Source organism: Salvelinus sp. IW2-2015, linkage group LG15 (assembly GCF_002910315.2).
Source record: "Salvelinus sp. IW2-2015 linkage group LG15, ASM291031v2, whole genome shotgun sequence".
NCBI classification, from domain to species: Eukaryota; Metazoa; Chordata; class Actinopteri; order Salmoniformes; family Salmonidae; genus Salvelinus; species Salvelinus sp. IW2-2015.
In genome coordinates, this window is record NC_036855.1 from 49,231,732 (window position 1) to 49,253,252 (window position 21,521).

The 21,521-nt window shown below is 43.8% G+C and overlaps 2 protein-coding genes across 10 annotated transcripts in view; one reads left to right on the forward strand and one right to left on the reverse strand.

The window, feature by feature from the left end:
- The window catches only part of kifc3 (kinesin family member C3), a 262,215-nt gene that overhangs the window by 63,039 nt on the left and 177,655 nt on the right, over positions 1 to 21,521 (forward strand). Inside the window, exons 14-17 of one of the 6 annotated variants that reach the window (XM_024147536.2) lie at positions 742 to 865; positions 1,380 to 1,509; positions 1,612 to 1,841; positions 1,981 to 2,401. The exons of the other annotated variants lie outside the window; for them this stretch is intronic. Of the exons in view, the coding sequence (XP_024003304.2) occupies positions 742 to 865; positions 1,380 to 1,509; positions 1,612 to 1,841; positions 1,981 to 2,181 (685 nt within the window). The 3' untranslated portion in view covers positions 2,182 to 2,401. Of the gene's footprint in view, positions 1 to 741; positions 866 to 1,379; positions 1,510 to 1,611; positions 1,842 to 1,980; positions 2,402 to 21,521 lie in introns of those variants that run through there. 6 annotated transcript variants of the gene reach the window in all.
- On the reverse strand, positions 7,699 to 18,397 carry LOC111974298 (katanin p80 WD40 repeat-containing subunit B1). Of its 4 annotated transcripts, none has more exons than XM_024002001.2 (20): positions 17,128 to 18,397; positions 16,505 to 16,639; positions 16,277 to 16,407; positions 16,017 to 16,134; positions 15,763 to 15,863; positions 15,293 to 15,334; positions 14,855 to 14,938; positions 14,100 to 14,215; positions 13,884 to 13,955; positions 13,596 to 13,746; positions 12,954 to 13,138; positions 12,444 to 12,586; positions 12,253 to 12,300; positions 11,869 to 11,936; positions 11,465 to 11,713; positions 9,671 to 9,820; positions 9,381 to 9,457; positions 8,909 to 8,983; positions 8,711 to 8,827; positions 7,699 to 8,441 (listed from the first exon to the last, which is right to left on the reverse strand). In XM_024002001.2, the coding sequence occupies exons 2-20, from the start codon at positions 16,542 to 16,544 to the stop codon at positions 8,306 to 8,308; spliced, it is 2,103 nt and encodes a 700-aa protein (XP_023857769.1). In that variant the 5' UTR covers positions 16,545 to 16,639; positions 17,128 to 18,397; the 3' UTR covers positions 7,699 to 8,305. The 4 variants fall into 4 exon arrangements, with proteins under 4 accessions (XP_023857769.1, XP_023857768.1, XP_023857767.1 ...); XM_024002000.2 differs by having other exon boundaries at positions 16,505 to 16,644; XM_024001999.2 differs by having other exon boundaries at positions 16,505 to 16,748.

Here is a 21,521-nt window from a genome sequence, read left to right on the forward strand (position 1 = left end):
GACACACACACACGCATCAGTGTAAGGTCAGACAGGGTGGGCAGGTTTGGATTTGAGTGCAGGTGCGGCCTTGCCTCAGAGGTTACACAATGACAGAGGGGAAGCAAGGGGTCACGTAGTTACAATACGTACCTTTATGAGAAGGCTTTTTTGAGATCACGGCTGAAGCGTTATTTCATTGTGATTTATACCTAAGCTGTCTTTGACACAGTTCCTGTGTCCATGTGTGTAAGCAATTTGAGTGCATGGGGCCAGCAGTTATATAAAAGTGGATTATATTTAACGTCCTTGGTTCATTTGTTTCAACACGAGCTCCTCTCCACCCTCCCTCTATTCCCTTCCTCCCTCTTTTTCTCCCTCTGTCCCCTTCCTCCGTCTATCTCACCGTCTCTCTGTTATGTAATCTCTGAACATCTGTGTGTCCTTTCTGCCAAAGCGTGACAGCAGGACTCACCACGAGAAGAGAATTGGAGGGGTGGAATGGCACAACACATGGGAAAAGCCGTTTTGGCCCCACTTAGTTGGAGAGTTGACTACAGATTATCTTGATAGATATATAGCTCAAATTAACAAAAACTATCTAGTTATCCATCTATCTCTCTATCTGCCGAATGTTGTTGGGGGATATCATAGGAAATGACACCATACGCCCAAAGTAGTGCCGTATGGGTATCATTTTAAGACGGTCTTTTTATTTGAGTGGGAACCATCTTTGTGACAGTGTGTTGCTGTTTCCTGTAGGAACCTTTTGGGGGACAACCAGGGTGAGAAGCTGGACATCAAGATGAACCCAGACGGTAGTGGTCAGCTCTATGTGCCGGGCCTCACGGAGTTCACTGTCCAGAGCCCTGAGGACATCAACAGGGTGAGGCCATCATTCTACTACTGCCACTTATACTATGCCTGCCACAGGACGTTGGGTTTGTGAGGAAGCTTTGTGCTCTGATCTGCAATCAGTGAATGACATTTTGTTTATATGGTGTTACTTACCAGTCACAAAGTGCCAAATGGTATTCCTTACCTAAACCCCAAAGCAGTACTTTTCCTTCAGTACTATTTTCCAATTAAATAGAGGTTTAGAGAAAGCTGATATTGGGCTTTGTTTACAATCATGCGTCAGTTAATAAGATGGCTCCCACGGTTCTTCAGGCCTGAGACTGAGTTCTCATCTTGAAATGTCTGTCAGAGCTCTTGTGTTCCCTGAACGAGTGGAATGTGCCAAAGCCTGGATTTGTCTCTAGTCTACAGATTAGTTTGTGTGTTAATGATTTAAATCTGGTCCTGTGTGTGTTCTGCCATGTGCCTGTGCAGATGACGGAGCAGTTATTCACTTCCTATGACCCTTGACCTCTAACCCCTGGCCTGTGCCCTCTGTGTAGGTGTTTGAGCTGGGTCACATGAACAGGGCCACAGCCTGCACCAATCTGAACGAACACAGCTCCCGCTCTCACGCCCTCCTCATCATCACCGTAGCAGGCGTCAACTCCTCCACCGGGCACCGCACGCAAGGTACACACACAATTCCTGTACCGGACATCCCACACAAGGTACTCACAGACAGACAGACACACAGACTAATTCAGGATTTTATCTCTGTACACCCTCTACTAGGTAAGCTGAACCTGGTTGACCTGGCTGGCTCAGAGCGGATTGCTAAGTCCGGGGCAGAGGGCAGCCGCCTGCGAGAGGCCCAGTGCATCAACAAGTCCCTGTCGGCCCTGGGTGACGTTATCAATGCGCTACGGAGCCGACACTCCCACGTGCCCTTCAGGAACTCCCGGCTCACCTACCTGCTGTCTGACTCACTGAGCGGGGACAGCAAGACCCTGATGATGGTGCAGGTGAGAGAGGGAGGGATTGGGGAGGTAGAGAGAGTAAGGGGTTTCAAATTAAATTGTATATTAGCCTATGATAAAACGATCAATGCTTGAAGCTGTCAATGCTAGACTTCAGGCTAATATCAGAAGGTATTTTCTCTAGGTGTCTCCCCTGGTCAGCAACATGAGTGAGTCGGTGTGCTCTCTGAAGTTTGCCCAGCGGGTACGGACCATCGAGCTGGGCAACGCCACCAGGAGACAGTGGGAGAACTCCTCCACCTCCTCCTCGCCTACCCACGACAGCGTGGAGGTAACCTACACACACACGCACCCTGGAGAGAGTGAGGGACGCACTCACACATGAAATGTCACACACGTGTGCTTGGTCAGCCCAGGCCTTACGTCAAACCTTCCCCAGATCGCTGAGCCAAATCTGGGGCATCAGGTTTCATTCTGTCCCTCTGCCCTTAATGATCCAGGTCGGGAAACCCACTGTCTAGCAAAGAAGATCTAGTAGGCTCAGGATGTTTGAAAAGGTTATCTCCAAAAAGCCTCTGGGTCGTTTGATTTTATTTTAGCAAGTCAGGACACCCACTGTCTCAGATTGTTCTCAATTTGTTTCTGTTAGAAACCGATAAGAGTAGCATTTCTGCAACATTATTTTGTTGAAATATAATTTGAAAAATGAAGGTAATTGATTGCACCCAAATTGGCCATATACATTCATATAGGATTCAATAAATATAGTTTTATTTATTTTTATTTCACCTTTGTTTAACCAGGTAGGCAAGTTGAGAACAAGTTCTCATTTACAATTGCGACCTGGCCAAGATAAAGCAAAGCAGTTCGACACACACAACAACACAGAGTTACACATGGAGTAAAACAAACATACAGTCAATGATACAGTAGAAAAATAAGTCTATATACAATGTGAGCAAGTGAGGTGAGAAGGGAGGTGAAGGCAAAAAAAGGCCATGGTGGAGAAGTAAATACAATATAGCAATTAAAACACTGGAATGGTTATAGTACCTAACATCCGATTTAGAACAAACTTTTTTTTCTAACAATGAGTATGAGGAATCCAAAGAAATGGCCAAAAGCCACCCACGCCCAATCCAACAATGAGTATACAGTATCAATCCTCTGTTTGACAAGTAGTGTAGTGTTGAGCTGTGGCTCGTGTATTGTTTATTCATCCTATGTAATGTATTCTCAAGGAATTTGGTGATACCACCCCCCCCCCCCCCGGTTCAGAGAAAGTGTGTTGTGGTTTTTAAGGTTTATGGGTCCCTTCTTACATCTTCATATTACCAGGTTCTGACCACAAATGGTGCACGAGGATTTTACACATTCAGGAAACGGTGATGAAAAATGGCTCTGATTATGGACGCATTCCTGATGACCACCTTATTATGAATAGTTATGCATGTTAATTAAGGAGATAACTTCAACAGATGACCATTCAAACACACGCTTTCGTCAGATGAAACTCCCGAGTTAATGCCAGACAGAGCCTGCACTCAAATGCATAATAGATGCATTCCCGTTCTGGTTCGAGAAGTGTTATACACCGTAATAAAGTGGAACGTGGCAATCTTGCAGCAGGCGTCCTTTCCATTTCATTTCAGCAACCATGACACCCACCATCTCAGATTCGTTTCTGACACCATCTAGTGGTCAGAACATGGAATGTCAGGTGTCAGCATAATTTTATTTTCATTATAATGTCAGCAGACTGAGCTATCAGTCTTCTAACATCAAATTATCCCGGGGTAAGCCTAACCCAACAAAAGCAAGGAGGACTGGAACTGGTCAAGCTCACGTGTAACTTATCCTCTTTCCCTTAAAAGCGTCATAGTCATGCTTTCTTACATGAAATGGGAGGTTATGACTTGGCCCCAAGACAATCGATCTAAAGATCGACTTAAGTTTCAGTCTGATGAGAGCGAAACCGAAGCAGAGAAGAAACAATCGTAATCCAGTTAGACAGGAACCTTAGCGGAATGAGGAAACTTGAACTTTGGTATTGATATTTCTATAATTGAACTTGGCCCTTTCTCTGCACTGGACTCTCCCGGTGACTCCCGTGCCCCTCCCCATCTCTCCGGCCAGCAGTGCCGGCTCCACCCTCTCTGCCTCCTCCAAAACGCCACACAACGACGGAGGTCTCAGTCCCCAGCTCTCTCACAGGTAAATGTGTATAACAACACACTCTTAGTCCCAGCTCTTCAACAGGTAATGTTGTATACACACACCCTAGTCCCAGCTCTCTACAGGTACACGTGCCTCTCTTGAAATGTCCTCTGTCACCAAGAACCCTGGGACCCATCAATAATACAAAAACCTAACTGTACACACACACACCCATACACACACACACACCACCTTATGCCACCATTCTTGGATGATACAAAATATACACAAAATCAAAGTGAACTCAGTTAGGTGTGAATGTCAGTGTGAATCCGTTCACCGCCTGTGTTCCTGCATCCTCTGGTCTGATTGGTTGGTTTGCAGACAGGCTGTTAGGCAGAGCCAGCCCATTGGTGGGGGACGGTGGGCAGGTAGGTGGGGGTTTATGCTGATTGGTCGCTTGGCATGGAAAGTAAATGCTCAGCATGGCATGGTGCCCAGTGCCCACCCATGTCACCTGGTCAATGCCTACCTATCTAACACACCACGCCTCTAACCCCAGGAAACTGTTTGTGTGGGTCTTGTCTCTTGTCCCTCTGTCTATGTGAGAGACTGAAAGCTTTGTTTCTCTATCTGCAGATCCATGTGTGTGTGGGTGAAGGTGTCCGTACATGTCTGTGACTGTCTGACTTCTGGCTGTTGGTGATTTTGTCTGTGACTGACGGTCTGTCTGACTGTCTGAATGCACTTCTTATCTATGTGATCTGTATATTGTATGATGTGAGGGTGTTTATGTGTCTTGTCTATATGGATTTGGTGTGTGTGTGTGGATACATCACCTCTTCCTTTCCTCCATCTGTGCTGCTCTGGCTGGGTTGTAGTGAGCCGTTATTAACACAGGGACACCACTCCCCACTATTCAGTTTCCTAAACCTATTACTCTCCCCCTACAGGACGATTGAAACTGTCTGTCTGAAGGCTCCAATCGATTCAGAATAAAACCGGACCCTGATCCAGTCAGCCATTGGGCCATCTGAACAGGAGGGTGTTAACCAGCACCTTGACCCACCAATAGAAACTCTCTGCTTTGGGATCAACCTATCCACAATCCGCCCTGTCTCCTTCTGCTGATCTCACTCAGCCAATGGGTGAGAGCAACTGGACTAGGCAAATTATCCGATCGAACGGTGACATTTTAATTTGAGCTATTTGAACAGAAGAGGGGGATATGAACTTTGACCCTCATGGAAGGCCGCCTCATGCTGCATGGCGAGACTCAGTCCCAGTGCTCTAAAATGGCCTCCAGTTCTCCTTTTCTTCATTACCACTGATAGCTGAAAGGTGTTCATTTTAGCCAGGACTGTTGTACAGCCCCCCCCCCATATCTTAACTACGTGCCCTCGTCTATACCCCTGAAGGAACACAACACACCAGACTTCCACACCTGACTAGGGGCCAAATGGGAGGAGCACCTGAGAGTAACACAGGCCCGTGTCTTAAAAACAACTCTCATAAAGAAACCCTTTACTCCTCACAGCCCAGAACAACTCCACCCCACCTTTCACTCCTTCCCCTTTGACCCTTCAACTGAGCCTGTGATCTATTCTCCCATTGGCCAATGGACTTCCTCCCCCCACCCCTCACAATAATGCCACACCCACACCCCTAGTGCTAACCAGTCCCATCATCCACTAACAGTATAGCCCTTCTAATCAACAGTATTTCTGGGTAAAAATGCACTTTAAACAAGGCTGTTACCTTCTTGATGTGTTTTCTAACAATGCTCCAGTTACAGATTATGATCAAATGCATATACAGTATATATGTGTGTTTGAGATGTTTTTAATCCCTTAAGTCTCCTTTGTTTTTTTTGTTGTTGTTTTTTTACGAGGGTTCCATCCTGGTCTCCTTCTACACTTTCTACCCCTCATCCAATCAGGGTACTCCACAGATATGGAGCTGGGCTTCTTTTGCCCAATAAGACGCAAGCAATAGAGACGTGAGAGCGGTTAACTTCCTGTGTAGCCGTTTGTGTTTTAGATTTCTCCAGGGCAATACAGAGCTGCCTCAGCACTGCATGGAAACGTTCATGTTGTCGTGTTTCTTGTCCCGAGCGAATAAAGCTAGACCGATTCAAACTCCCTGACAGACAGGAAATGCCATTCCTGTTATTGGATGCTGCCGGTTAGAGTTGCCCAGAGGCACACTTCTAGGATCAGGTTATCCAATAGGGACACAAAACTGACCCTAGATCCGCATCCAGGACAGCTTTATCCTACTCCCTATGGCTGACCACAAGCAGCCAATGACAACGGATCGCCTCACGGAACAGACACATATGTAGCTACAGAAATTGCTGCCCCTGCGGGAGTGATTAAGCTTGTGAACTGTTTTTCAAAATGCATCCAAAATGTGTAAATAGGAATGCTTAGTACATTTGATCAGCACATATCGGCTAATCGGCCGTGTTTCTTCAATGTTACCTTCACTACCAGGATGTCCAAGGAACATTGAGGACACGCTGCATCATGTTGGTTGTTGATGGGTATCTCTGCTTGCTTTTGTCTTTGTTGTAGCTGCCGTAGGTTTCTACAGTCTTGTTTTTGTACACCCTTTTTAATAAACACTCTACCAAATGAAACCTCTACAGTCTTCTTATGCTGTCTCTATAGAGCACAGGACTCTAACAGATGTTTGTTGAAATATATAACCACTAGAAAGCTGCATATCTTTCATCACCGTTTACTAAACGGTAGGTTGTATTACACCTACTCGGAGACAATGCTCTTTGACCAACTGGTTCAGGATGGTTGCAGCCATAGCGCTGCATAGAGCAGGAGTTCCCAAACTCCCTCTTGTTGGCTTTGAGAATTTTGCAGGTTTAAAGCTTCTTTCCTGCATTTCTACATAGTCATGGGGTGCAAAGAAAATGTTGGTTTTAAAGTGTATTGTCTTGCAATGTCTGTGTATTCATGTGATAAAATTACTTTAGAGCTATTCACAAATGTCAGGTAACCCAGCTGTTAAGAGCATTGGGCCAGTAACTGAAAGGTCGCTGGTTCGAGTTCCCGAGCTGACTAGGTGAAAAATCTGTCGGTGCCCTTGAGCAAGGTTTAATTGCTCTGGATAAATGTCTAACATGAAAAGAGGAACTGATGACACACTACCCAATTTTGAAATTGCACCTTGTGCATTCTATTGGAAGTTTAAAGCTGGGCAGATAGCGGTTTCTTTTGTATGGAGTCCAATTTGGTTAACAAAAAGATGTAATGGCTTATTTGATCAAATAGTTGTTTCATACTGACATTGTTACAGGTGATAAGCATCCTGGCAATAAAAGAAAAACTTGCCTATTCCTACAATTTCTCTTAATGCTAACACCTAAAAAGCTATTTGTTTATGATACAGCCCATTTTGACTGGAAATTGTGTTCACATGCATTTGGCTAGAATGGTCCCACCTGATCTTGCCTCTTCCAGAAAAGAAAGGTAGATGGCGCTGCCCACGTGCTCAAAGTAGCAACTACCTTAAACATTGCCCTATACACTTCACACTAGTCCATCCACCACTCCATAGTCTACCTTGTCCTTATAATTTTGGACATCTGTAGCACCTTCCCAACCAGATAGAACAGTGCTGCTCTCTGTTGGAGTGGAATTACACACATCTTAACAAGTGTTGTTCCTTTCAATTCCGTAAGTCTTGTTGCTGATCAATTCCAGAAACATGCCTAAAACTAGACTCCTTCCTTTTTAAACAATTCTTTATTTGAAAAACATGTTCTTTTAGTGTTAACTACTTTCAAAGAGTGCATCTAGGGTTGACATCTTAGGTACAGAATGTAGAAAAAGATTGAGAGAATATTTAAATAGATATCACACAGTAAATTAGGCCGGGTTTCAATCCGATCGTAGGTTATAGGCATCAAGGCGATTTGATTGAGCCAAACTGTGCAGCTTTTACTGTGAATAGGATCTCCTCGTGAACATTACCTTTAAAAGCCGCAATGCCTATAACCCACAATCGGAATGAAACCCGGCCCTAGGTGTTTGTGTGTGTGGAATTAAAGTGTGTGTGCACGTCAAGGTTACAGAGGACATAAGTGCCCAGTGTTTAAATAGAGCTACGCCATGAAAACACACCTACTGACTCCTTCTGGATGCAATGGGCACAGGACTCATATCCCACCCTGTCTCTGACTCCATTGCTTCAGTCCATCCACACGCAGTGTGAATCTGTGATTGTCCCCTGATTTACCACTCAGGTGGATGAGAGAATGCAGCCGTCAGTCAGACTTCGAGTCCTCACAGCAGTGCTCAGCCATTTCGGGTCTCTAGTTGCATAGTCGACTGTCAGTAGTCCAGTGGGGACATGAGCAGCTGCAGCTCTTTGAAGGCGCTGCCGTGGCGTCCCACCTGGTCGGCCTTGTTCTTCACCACGTTGCTGAGGTTCTTCAGCTGCTTGTAGCATGCCTTGCACTTCTGGTGGCTGGGCTCAAACACAAAAAAACAACTCACAGTATGCAATGGAAATGGCCTGCCTCACTGTGGCAGAGTCTGAACTCTATCCAAATGTATCGGAGTCTTTCTGCAAGCAATATTGGATGAATACGGAGCTAGAACAATGGTTCTTTAGTGATGGGCTGCATAGTGTAACTCTCCAGGACCAGGATTGGTGACCGTTGCATTAACGCACACTTCAGATAGATGGTTAAAAGTTCAAGCCCGTTTAGGATTTAAAATGGAGCTGAAACTCACCGTTCCTCCCGTGTTATATCCACTCCAACAGAGGGGGGCGCTGTCAGCGTGTCTGAGATGAGAGGCCAGAAACGCTTCAGGATCAGCTTCAGAGAGGTGCAACCCGTCTGCACATAACTGGCCACACGGGGAGAGACGATGGGTTAATACACATTTATACACACGGATTTGTTATCACTTTCGTCTCTGCTGTCTCACCTCTCATACTTGCTTTGCAGCAGCTCTTCAATCTGGGGCAGGATAGAGGTACACAGGTCCAGTTTCCATAGCGACCTGGGGGGACAGGTCACGTGAGAGTATGTGTGTGGCCTCCTTAGCTAAATAAAGATCTGTAGCCGTTTGTGTTTTAGATTTCTCCAGGGCAATACAGAGCTGCCTCAGCACTGCATGGAAACGTTCATGTTTCTTGTACCGAGCGAATAAAGCTAGACCGATTCAAACTCCCTGACAGACAGGAAATGCCATTCTTGTTATTGGATGCTGCCGGTTGGAGTTGCCCAGAGGCACACTTCTAGGATCAGGTTATCCAATAGGGACACAATACAAAACTGACCCTAGATCCGCATCCAGGACAGCTTTATCCTACTCCATATGGCTGACCACAAGCAGCCAATGACAACGGATCGCCTCACGGAACAGACACATTAGTAGCTACAGAACATCCACTCACGGTTTGAGGTTAACGATGTTGAGGATGTCCACGACGATAGAGAGATCCTTCATCGAGACGGCCGAGTCCAAGGAAGTCTGAAGACAGAGCAGCAACCACAAAAAGAGGCAGCCAGTAACGTTTCTCCATACTTCATGCCACAAACAGCTAATCAATCAAAAACCTCCGTCTGTCAAGGACGTTGTCTGAGTTTAACATTGAAAGTCAAGTCATTATTTATTTCAAGTGATGTTAACGTCGCATGAACATTGTGTTGACGTTGCGTCAGCGTGGTCTGGTAAGTGCCATACCTTGACGTCCCCGCTGCCCCACACGGCTCTGATGGTGTCCAGGTTCTTGTGTCGGCTGGTGAGCATCACACACATGGTATCATGGCCCTTTCGGATCTGGGCCAGAGCCTCGTCATCACCCAGCACACTGAGCCGGTTGTTACGAGCAGGCTAGGACAGAGATACCCAAACGCATATAACCTGGTAAATACACACACACACACCTGTTCGATCACACCCTAAACCTACATACATTTAGGGGTCAATTCCATTTCAATGCGCATGTGTTTAAAAATATTTTAAAAAGCTGACCATCTTGGTTTTTGTATGCGTACACAATGCAACTAGGTGATTGGAGCATTTCTGAGTGAATTTAAAACTGTACCACTATGGTAGGTTTAATGTTGAGCTGATTTTACATGATTAGTAACAGATATGCATTAAATTACTATTTGTGTTCCATTTCATTCTATACCCAGTTTATCTTATGGGGCTTGTGGTAGAGAAGAAGTCTGAAGTTAAAGACAGCGGAGATGTCAGAGGCTAATAATAGGAGAACTGTACTATTCCACTGAGCTACTGGCGCCGGGATCATCCAAGCCATCATCCAAGTGGGTGCTACTTGTTGGCAGTGAACGAGTAGCTAGCTAGCGGTCTTTCCACCTACAAAGTCAAGTGGCTAAGCTATGGGATAGCTGTGAGGGCGGCAAGGTGCTCTCCTGGATCATTCCGGACCCGTCTCCTGACCCACTATTCCCCGCTGGCCGTGACCATCATGCTGCTCCATCCCTGTGACCGTGATTCTGCCTCCCACCACTCGATGCTACCAAAAGCAGCTGCTTCAGTTCCCATGCCGACTTCCTGACTTTGCTTCAGTAATTATTCTGGCTACTTGTATGTGTATTGCATGCATATAGATTTCAGTTTGTATTAAAGGCTATACGAGTGTAATAAAAACATGAACTTATATACTAAATTCCATTGACATGACGATTCTAGATGGCAAACAATTTCATGACCTCACAAACAAACGTGCTAATTCGAAACAGTTCCATGGTGATTCTAAACCAGAAGAATACAATTGAGAGTATAGCAATCTTTGGTTGTAAGGCACAAACTCAGTTTTGGTGGAAATCAAGAATGTGTTCCTAATTGACTTGTCTAGTTAAATAAATACATTCAAAAGACAACACATGTGACCAGCATCTGCTATGTAAGACTGATATTTTTCCCCCCAAAAAAAATCTGCTTCTGGCACCAGCAATTTGACCAGTCTATACCATGGATGACAGGAGCATCACTATCTTCCTGGGTACACTCCTCACACAGTAAGTACAGTGTGAGGAGCACTGTGCAGGTGGCAAGCCTGAATTTCTGGGAACGCGAGCAGTACTGGAGGTAAGAGCTCAGAAACATAGCGATTATCCGCTAGCACAGCCAGCACCTGCATGAGCTGGACCAACTCTGCCTGGCCAACTGGCACATGGAGGTGGAGCGCAGGGTTTACTTTTACAGTGTGGGAGTGAGAGAGACCCAAGACATCTCTGATGTCACTGATCTGAGGAGAAAGACTTGGGTGAGCGAAGAATGAGGGCCTCTACTGTGGATGGACTATTGAAATAATAAATGATTTAGTACTATTAGAACTAAGAAAAGATGTGATGAGATTTTTTATTATTATTCATAAATACATTAGAATTTAACCATACAAATTGTGATGTGTCTGAGTGAAATTTCTCCATGGTAAATTAAACAAACATGATTTTGTGTGTGTGTGTGTGTGTGTGTGTGAGATGCATGTATATACACACTCACAGGCAAGAAATCTCCCACGTTGAGCCCTATTGGTTCATTCCTGGTGGAGAGGATGACGCTGGGCTGGGGTTTGGCCTTCGCCATAGCAACGACCGGTGGGGGGGCTGGGTGGGGTGCGGGGGGGTGGTTAGAGCTCGGAGGTCGTGTGGTTACCACTGGGATGGGACGGGGCGCCGTGGCAACCATGGTAGGCTCCACCCTCAGGACCGGAGTGGACGATGCCACGGGAAGGTTTAACAACAGGCCGGGCTGCAGTGACACACACACACACACACACACATACTAGAAACAAATCTAACTTATTTACATAGGGAAACTCACACTGACAGAGACAATCCCTCATTCACACAAGTCAGTCACACATACAACAGTACAGCTATACAGTACAGGTGTAGAGTACAAACCTGCTGTCTGTCAGTCATAGGAGTCATGAGCTCCACCAGCCCTTGGTTAGCCCTCACCACAAAACTCTCTGAGAAAAAGAGAAAAGAGGGAGAGAGATAACTTGAATATGAGTGCCGGAGTCTGGTGAAGCGGACCACACATGCACCTTGGCGACGGGGTCTCGAGCCCCAGCTCGACCGACTGAGCCCTTCATTTCTTTATCCATCTCCCATTCTGTACTTCTATATAATACATAAATATTAAAATACAACAACAACAAAAAGAACTTGAATATGAAACTCAGGACAGCAACGCATCTTATACACAACAGATCAATGTGATAGTTTTACCACAAACACAAATGTAATACTGCTCATACTAACGGCTTGGTAGAAGGGACTCACCATCTTCCAAGGGGGCAGGGAAGGGCTCACTCTTTGGGGGGGTGCGAGCTAGAAAAGGGGAAACAAGGAGACTTTTAGTATGAAATTCAAGGATGATTCTGCTAGATGTTAATGTAGTAATACATGCATTCTGCTGTTAGTGTGAACACTGAATAGATAGCAATGAAACGTAAGATGTAATATGAGCCTACAGATGGCGCTCTTTGGCTGGAAGATCTCTTTGTAGTCCTCAGGGTTACGGATCTCGGCGGAGGACTCCTTCTCGTCCTCGCTACTGGGGCTCCTCCTCTCCCCCTCGGGACTGCGGCGGTCTGACTCAGAACTCTGCTTTACCCTGGAAGAGCACACCCCCAATTAGTCTGCTTATCGATACAACGGAAACTAACGGATGCTGTTTTGATGCAGTATTTGCTGTAACATATGCCATTTGGCAGCGTGCATACATTTGATATATGGGTGGTCCCTGGGAATGGAAGCCACCTGGCATTGCAAGCACCATGCTCTACCAACTAAGCTACAGACGACCACATGGTTTGAACTGCTACGGTTTTAAATCAACTCGTAGGTGATTTTGTTGAAAACAGATTCCGTATGCATATAGGGCACAAACGCTAAATCTGAGTTAAGTGTGCCCATCTCACGTTAGCGTAAGGATTCGCTCCATAGAAAGTAGAATAGCGGCGTTTGGAAGTGGGCAGTACCTCTGCGTGCTGCAGGTGGTCAGGGGCCTGTCGTAGTTGCGTCGCAGCGTGGACCCTTTCGGGGAGGGCTCCGTGAGCGGCTGGTCGTCCTGGATTACGCCTTGGATCACAGAGCCAGACTTCTTCACCCGCGTCAAATCCACCACGTAGGACGAAACATTAGTCAGATTGTACGACACGCCAATCTTGGAGAGAGAGATGAGGGGTGGAGGAGAAATAGTAGAGCAAAAAAACACAAGGGGGTTGGGTAAAACTAACAGCAACAGTAACAGTGACATTAATAAATGTAAAATTGCCATGCTGACGCCACAGATTCAAATAAAGAATCAATAACAGTCATTTAATAAGATCCCTATGGCTCACACACGCGCACGGTTGCAGTAACAGTAGTTACATAGTAATAGTAACATTAAAAGAGTAACCCCCCGAATTGTTTTTTATAAATAAACACTAACTCTCGCACTTGTCTTTTCCTACTAGCACTGACTTTGCGGAGGAAAAATGTACTTACCAATGACTGAAATGTGGTTGTCTCACCTAGCCATCTTAAGATGAATGCACTGACTGTAAGTCGTTCTGGTTCAGTGTCCGCTAAATGACTCAAGTGTAAAACATTTAAAAAGCAATGTCATGCTCACACACCAGCTGGTGGTTGCAGATAGCCAGGTCTGCCACCTTGCCCCAGCCCACTGGCACCACATCAAAGCAGCGGTCGGGTTCCCAGCCATACACACGGAGAGAGTCCACAGCTCCACTATACAGACAGCAGCCATCCAGGTTAAAGGCCAGACACCTGGAGAGACAAATGGGGGGAGAGGAAAAAGGATGTAGGGATAGTTTATATACAGTATAGTGTGTTAGTTGTATCTGAACTTCTAATCTCGTGGTGTCCCGCCAACCACACTTGTTGATAGTGAAGGTAGCCCTCACCTGACTGGTCCCAGCTCTCCCTCTGAAGAGCCAATCATCTTGAACTTCTCCAGATCCCACAGTTTGATGGTCCTGTAGGAAACAGACATACAACTAAGGCATTCCGCTTTAGTAATGGAGTTGAAGCCATAGTAAGTAAATGTTCAGTTACCTCATACGAATTTATTTACCATATTTCACCCCCCGAGTGTGTGTGTGTGTGTGTGGATACCATACCTGTCAGAGCTGCCTGACGCTAGCAGATACTCGTTGGGGTGGAACTGGATGATGTTGATGGCGCCGGTGTGTGCTGTAAACTCTGTGATCATCTTCCCTGCAGTCAGGTCCCACAGCTAGGACACACAGGTCAAAGGTCAGAGGGCAATATGAGTTCCTGACTGGCACAGCTAGGAATATTATGATGTTGCCCTTAAGAATCAGGTAAGCTGATATCAGATCTGTGCCTATAGAAGGAGAACTTATATGCAGAGGGGTATAAATACAAAACAGGATCAATGAGTTAGCCAGCTGACTTTGATAAACAACCAGAAGTAACTATTGATTTTCTGGTTCATTAATAAAGTTAAATTTAGATTTGTTTTTTTGGTTCTTGAGTCAATTAGGCCATGCCCATTTCAAGCTTATTTTCCCAAAAAGTTATTTCAGAATACTTAGGCAAGTTAGCTGGCTAACTCATTAATCCTCTGAACATACTGTTGAGAGTATACAATAGGGCTCTGCAACCCTGTTCCTGGAGAACTACCCTCCTGTAGGTTTTCGCTCAAGACCCAGTTGTAACTAACCCGACTCAGCTTATCAACCAGCTAATTATTAGAATCAGTTGCGCTAGATTAGGGTTGGAGCAAAAACCTACAGGACGGTAGCTCTCCAGGATCTGGGTTGGAGAACCCTGGTTTACAAACTGACCACAGTCATGTGAGATGAGAAACATGTGAAAGTAAGTTTCTGACAATGTGTAGGTGGGTTCATGCCTTGATGGTGCTGTCATCACTAGCAGAGGCCAACCATTTCCCATCTGGACTGAAGGCCAGGCACCTCACTGCCTGAGTGTGACCCTGCACAAACACACACATTATGCCATATGAAATTGATAAACACACATGGGCTCCCTACTCCTATCCAGACGGTCAGTCCCCAGCCCCTCCCCCCCCCCGGGCCAGGGCAGACAAGACAGTGTTCGCCGTCTCACTGTATTCCCTGGCTTAGTCCTGCTGCCAGACATAGACACACAGTATTAGTTCTGATTAGCAGACCCACTCCCACGGCTAACAAAACAATCAGCCACTGACCAGCCAGCAAGCCGCTCACAGAGAGTGGGTGGGGCTTTCTAACCACAAAAAAGCTTTGGTCGATAATTAACCTTGGTGCTCTTCAGTTCGGTATGAATTACACACGAGTGCAAGTCTTACCTTGTACCTGAACACACAGCCCTTTCTCCGTACATCCCACAGCTGAAAGAGAAAAACTCTGTTTAAGCACAGATATCACATAACAATACACATACAGTACCAGTCAAAAGTTTGGACACTACTCATTCAAGGAATTTTCTTTATTTCACTATTTTTTTTACATTGTAGAATCTAAATCAGCACTAATTCTGTGTGTGCAAAGCTGTCATCAAGGCAAAGGGTGGCTACTTTGAAGAATCTCAAATAAACAAATATATTTTGTATAAAATATATTTGTTTAACACTTTTTTGGTTACTACATGATTCCATGTGTGTTATTTCATAGTTTTGATGTCTTCACTATTATTCTTCAATGTAGAAAATAGTAAAAAGAAAGAAAAACCATGGAATGAGCAGGTGTGTCCAAACTTTTGACCGGTACTCTACATAGAGCTCTTAACAACACTCACTAACGCAACACACATACACACCTTGATGTTGGTGTCCATGGAACCAGATGCCAAGTATTCCCCAAACGGGTGGAAGTCCAAGCTGCAGATATTGGCCTTGTGTCCCATTAGAGTTCTTAGGACTGGGATAAAATAGCAAAAATATTGTTATGGCATTCTCAGAACAACTGGTAGCCTAGGTGTAGTTGACTCTAGTAAAAACATCTCCACATCCCACACCCCACACCCCTAACCTCTCCATACACACACACAATATAGGAGAAATGCAGTCTCACTCTTTGCAGCCTCCAGGTCCCATACGCGCAGTGATCCGGACTGTGAGCCAGCCACCACCTGCTCCTCAGAGTTATTAAACTTTACACACTCCACTGGGTTATTATGGCCTGTCAGACTCTGAGAAAGAGACAGGGAGAGAGGGGAAGAGAAAGGGAGAGAGAGGTGGAAATAAGAGTGTTAGTGACAGGCAGCATTCACCAGAAATAAGCAGAGATCAAACTGTACACACAACTTCCCTAATGGTCTGACTAGTCTGTACCATGATGCAGTTGGGTTTGCTGACTGCCCAGATGTTGACTCGGCAGTCCTCTCCCCCAGTGGCTAGCAGACGGCCTGAGTTCTTCCCCAGGGCCAGACACACCACATTACTGGAGTGGGCTACAATCTCCTCTGGAACAGAAAATTATGCACAACTCACCATGATTAATAAAATTGTGGCCCTGAATTAAGGTCTTGAAAGGGTGAGTGAAATGGAGACTCGACTCACGTAATCTCCATGATGTTTTGGTGGTGTTGGCCACAGCCATGGTGATTCTTGAGCGTCCAACACTCAACGAGTGTTGTTATTATTCACACAGGGCTAGCTGGTTCATGTGTGTTGACTGTGTGATGAGACCTTTAGCTTATCTCCAATGAATGAACAAGAGGCAAAGGGAAAATACTTTGTATGACAAATTGTTGATGGTGGCATAACTCATCCGTTTCATGTCCCCTGTCGGCTTCTCTTGAAGCTGAGGGAGGATTATTACAAGATAGATAGTCGAATATACGCTGTTGGCGTTAGCAAGCTTGTTCGCTAGCTAGTTAGCAGGCTTAGTTAACTTAGCTAGCGGGCTATGTACTGGTAGTTAGCTTAAACAAAACAAACAAAGTAACAATTTATTTCGGGCTGCAATTTGGGCAAATGTCAAAGTCATGCACATTCTAATAACTGTTAACTAGTTAACACCTTTTCGATGGTTAAACAGTTACGTTGAACTTTATTAACGTTAGCTATCAACTAACTAGCCAGTTAGCTAAATTAGCATAACTTGCTAACGTTAACAGCTCAAGTAGCTACCTAATTAGATTGCTCGTCCTGGGCAGGGCAAAATATAATACAGAACATACCTGCATTTTTAGCTAATTGCTAGTAGAAAATCTCTAGCTATGATTGGTGAAAAGAGAATGGTTAAGACCGGAATCACTAGTTAGTTGATACCAACTACGAATCTGCTTTTTGTCTGGCTCCTTCAGTCCTTGTTGATGTCATGTTTGTGTGGCTATTTATTTATCTATGGAACGCCAACCCCAATCCACACTTGCAGTTTAGCAACTGGGCTTTGCGATGAGATCACTTATTCACTTCCGGATGTCTGAAGTTCAGAGAACACACTCAGGGTTGCCAGGTCCAACTAAAATGTATATTCCAATGACTACTCAAAACCCTCACACAAATCCTGAAATCTAGAACCATTTTTTTCAGCAGCAAGATAATTGTTTTTCCCATAACGTTATCGAGCAAATTAAGAAGGAATATCGACGTAACTTGTAACGACGAAAGAAGACAAATTCGGTTTTCCATAAAAATTATAATTATTGCCAACTAAGGTGACTAATAAAGGAATTTGTATATGTCGCAAGAGAAAATATAATTCGCCCTTATTTTATACTCGCCACATCGTTTTCCATCAATGGATGTCGATTTAACTAGTTTCATTGGAAATAAATCCCTTATGCGCATGTGCATAACTATAGCTAAATCCAACAGGAGAGTTTGATGGATGAAAGTTGGACAAAGGATCTCGAACTCTCTGTGCAAGAAACACTTGGATAACCTTCAAAAGAATGTTAGGCTATTTTCTGGCAATTGTGCCATTATTGTTTGGCTGATGTTAAGGACTACAAACCATTATAAATGGCCAATTAGCAAGATTGATTTGTCATTTCAATAGGCATAGGCTAGGCCTACTACAATCTGGGTTAATGGTTGTAATTCAATATTGCCATAGTTTGGTTAGCTAGATCCAGGTAGCCTATAGCCTACAGTAGCCTAGGCACGATGTAAAATGAACGATTTAGCAGTTTGCTCAATTCAAATTGACGGACTAATTTATTTAACATGAATAGCGAGGCGATTTCAAGGTAAGAATTCCTGCTGGAATAGGCTACTGAGGATGGGGTCGTAATTTAAATCACTAATAATTGAATTTAAATAATATATTAATAATATGGATATTACCTGAATAGGCCTATGCTTGTCAACAACAGCAAGGGTTATTTTCTTATTATTTTTTACCTGTAGCCTAATCTGACTACCTGTTACCTTCAATATAATACATTCTAACAACAGCTGATGCAAATGCGATAGACCTGTGACCATGATCACAATTGATAACTTCCAATTTCATGAACTAAACATGGCCATTAATAATTGCATAATAACACAACTCTACAACAACAAATGTATTGTATCAAATGGTAGGCTACCGTAGCCTCCATAGAAATTAATAGGTTACTTAATGGCCAACAGATGTATCCAGGGGCGTAACTTTGGTTTTAGAAGTTGGGGGGACATAATATATATATATATATATTTTTTATCCGGTCAGATAAACACGTCAAATAGCCTACCCGACTGCTCGGAGGCGTCCGCATGGCCCTAAAGCACACCTTGCCTCGTTTTGTATCACATTCCAATGATAAAACTGAGGGACAAAAATGCAATTTCAGAATGGGGCCCCATCTCCAGTGAAATTTGCACCCCTGGATGTATCACTCACCACATTCAATGTCAGTTTTATTGTGGCCTTTTCCCCATATCAGAAGCACACTAGGAAGTTCCATAACTTCCATTTACAATTTCCACCCGCACAGCACTCCAGACCCAAGAACTGAGGATTCGTATAATGCGCTCTAGAGCGCCTAGTCGTTTCCCTATGCATTGTCACCTTATTTCTTGATGCGCATCAGTTCTAGCACGTTAATATGTTTCATTGGAAATATATTTCTCCATAATGACAAATCTAAATAGCCTACCTACAACTGGTAAAAAGTTGTCATGACTGTCTCCTCTCACTCAAGTAACTCAGCTGCAGCCTCAGGCTCAACATACACACACCCCTCCGGCCCTCCCCACCACTCAAGCAGCAACAGGCTGCCTCACTACCTGATAGTCAGCAGCAGCAGGTCACAGTGAAATATATATTTTTATGACAAATGCCATGACGGCCCTGGTGCAATTTAGAAGTAGCCCAAAAACCTGCAACCCGCGACCAATACATTTTCACCCGCTACATGGTTTTCAAATACATTTTCGTAGCAGGTTAGGATAGCATTTTCACAAACTCTAACCCTGTTCAGTCTCCTAACCTGCTACGGAAATGCAACTTCAGTATCGAAGTGGCGTTAAGAGTGTTTCCTCAAAGTTCAGACCAGGTTCCTGTTCAAACTCTGAACAGAGGAAGAGGTCCATAGAAATAGAAATACAGGGAGTGCGAAAAAAAATTTACAATCTCTTTTTGAATTGGAAGCATTGTGAAGCAAGCTCCATTAAAGCGGTAATCTGCCGTTGAAACAATAAGAGGGCAACCCACCTGTTTCGGTATAAAGCTGAGGGATGGGGCTGGAGAAATGTAACCACTCTCAAATTCAAAGACTGAGCTATGGATGCAAGGACTGACCATCCATGATGTCAAAATTATAGTTTTAACCATGCTTTGAGGCTATATAGTGTTTGTTTACAAACATTGGCGTAAAACAAAGTTATATTTTGGGTTCAAATGTGGTACAGCAGTTTAACTAAGTTTGAGGCATTTATAAGTTATATTCTTCAAGAATCAATAGGTACACATCATTCATTTAAGAGTCCAAAAATGGATGTAGCAACTGCCTTTAAGGTCACGTGACCATAAAAGTCCCCCGAATATTAAAACTTGAACGTCAAAGTTTTACAATAAGTTTGATTTAAAACCGTGAAAAGTTTACTTTAATATACATTTATTGAAAACACAAAACAATACAAACAATATACTTGTTAAATCGTTGTGGGGAAAAATGACAAAATGACAGGTTATTGTTTATATACTGAAATCAATTTAATAATATGTACATTAAGACCTTGTTGCAATAGTATCTAGGCTTACATACAGTACCAATCAAAAGTTGACACACCTATTCATTCCAGGGGTTTTCTGTATTTATACATTGTAGAATAGGGAAAACATCAAAACTATGAAATAACACACATGGAATCATGTAGTAACCAAAAGTGTTAAATCAAAATATATTTTACATTTGAGATTCTTCAAAGTAGCCACCCTTTGCCTTGATGACAGCTTCGCACGCGCTTGGCATTCTCTCAACCAGCTTCATGAGGTAGTCACCTGGAATGCATTTCAATTAACAGGTGTTATTTTCATTTATGGAATTTCTTTCCTTAATGTGTTAAAGTTATGATGGACTGTCATTTCTCTTTGCTTATTTGAGCTGTTCTTGCCATAATATGGACTTGGTATTTTACCAAATAGGGCTATCTTCTGTATATCCCCCCTACCTTGTCACAACACAACTGATTGGCTCAAACACATTAAGAAGGAAAGAAATTCCATAAATGAAAATAACACCTGTTAATTGAAATGCATTCCAGGTGACTACCTCATGAAGCTGGTTGAGAAAATGCCAAGAGCGTGCAAAGCTGTCATCAAGGCAAAGGGTGGCTACTTTGAAGAATCTCAAATATAAAATATATTTTGATTTAACACTTTTGGTTACTACATGATTCCATGTGTATTTCATAGTTTGTCTTCACTATTATTCAACAATGTAGAAAACAGTAAAAATAAAGAAAAACCCTGGAATGAGCAGGTCTGTCCAAACTTTTGACTGGTAATAGGTGTCCAAACTTTTGACTGGTACTGTGTTGGCTGATTATAAAAAGGCAGACATTTCTGAAGAGATCAACCACCATGTTACCCCTGCTTTGACATGCTTACATTGTATAGGCATGTTGATCACACAAGTTGCTGCCAACTAACTACCAGTGCATCAATATATACTTCCATTTCATTTGTGTATTATTCAAATATGATTTTGGCAAAGCCAGAACAGCAGTCATAGGTCATAGTCCCATTCCTAGCACCTTGTCTATGCTCATCAATGACCCAGGCAATAACTCACTCACTGGGGAAGCATTAGCTACAGGAAGGTGTTTTCTACAATCTACCCTCCATCACTCCCCTTTGAGGATCTGAGACGACAGTTCTATCATATCTCCAAAAGGGAGTGATGACACAGCCTGGGTCATTCAGTTGAGAGATATGGAGATGGTGTGAAATCCAGTATTTTGATGGCTACACATCAAAAGGTATAAAGTGCCTTTAGAAAGTATTCATACCCCTTGACTTATTCCACATTTTGTTGTGTTACAGCCGGAATTCAAGATGGAACAATCTATTTAATCCCTCTCATCCATCTACTGTACACACAATACCCCATAATGACAAAGTGAAAACATGTTTTTAGAC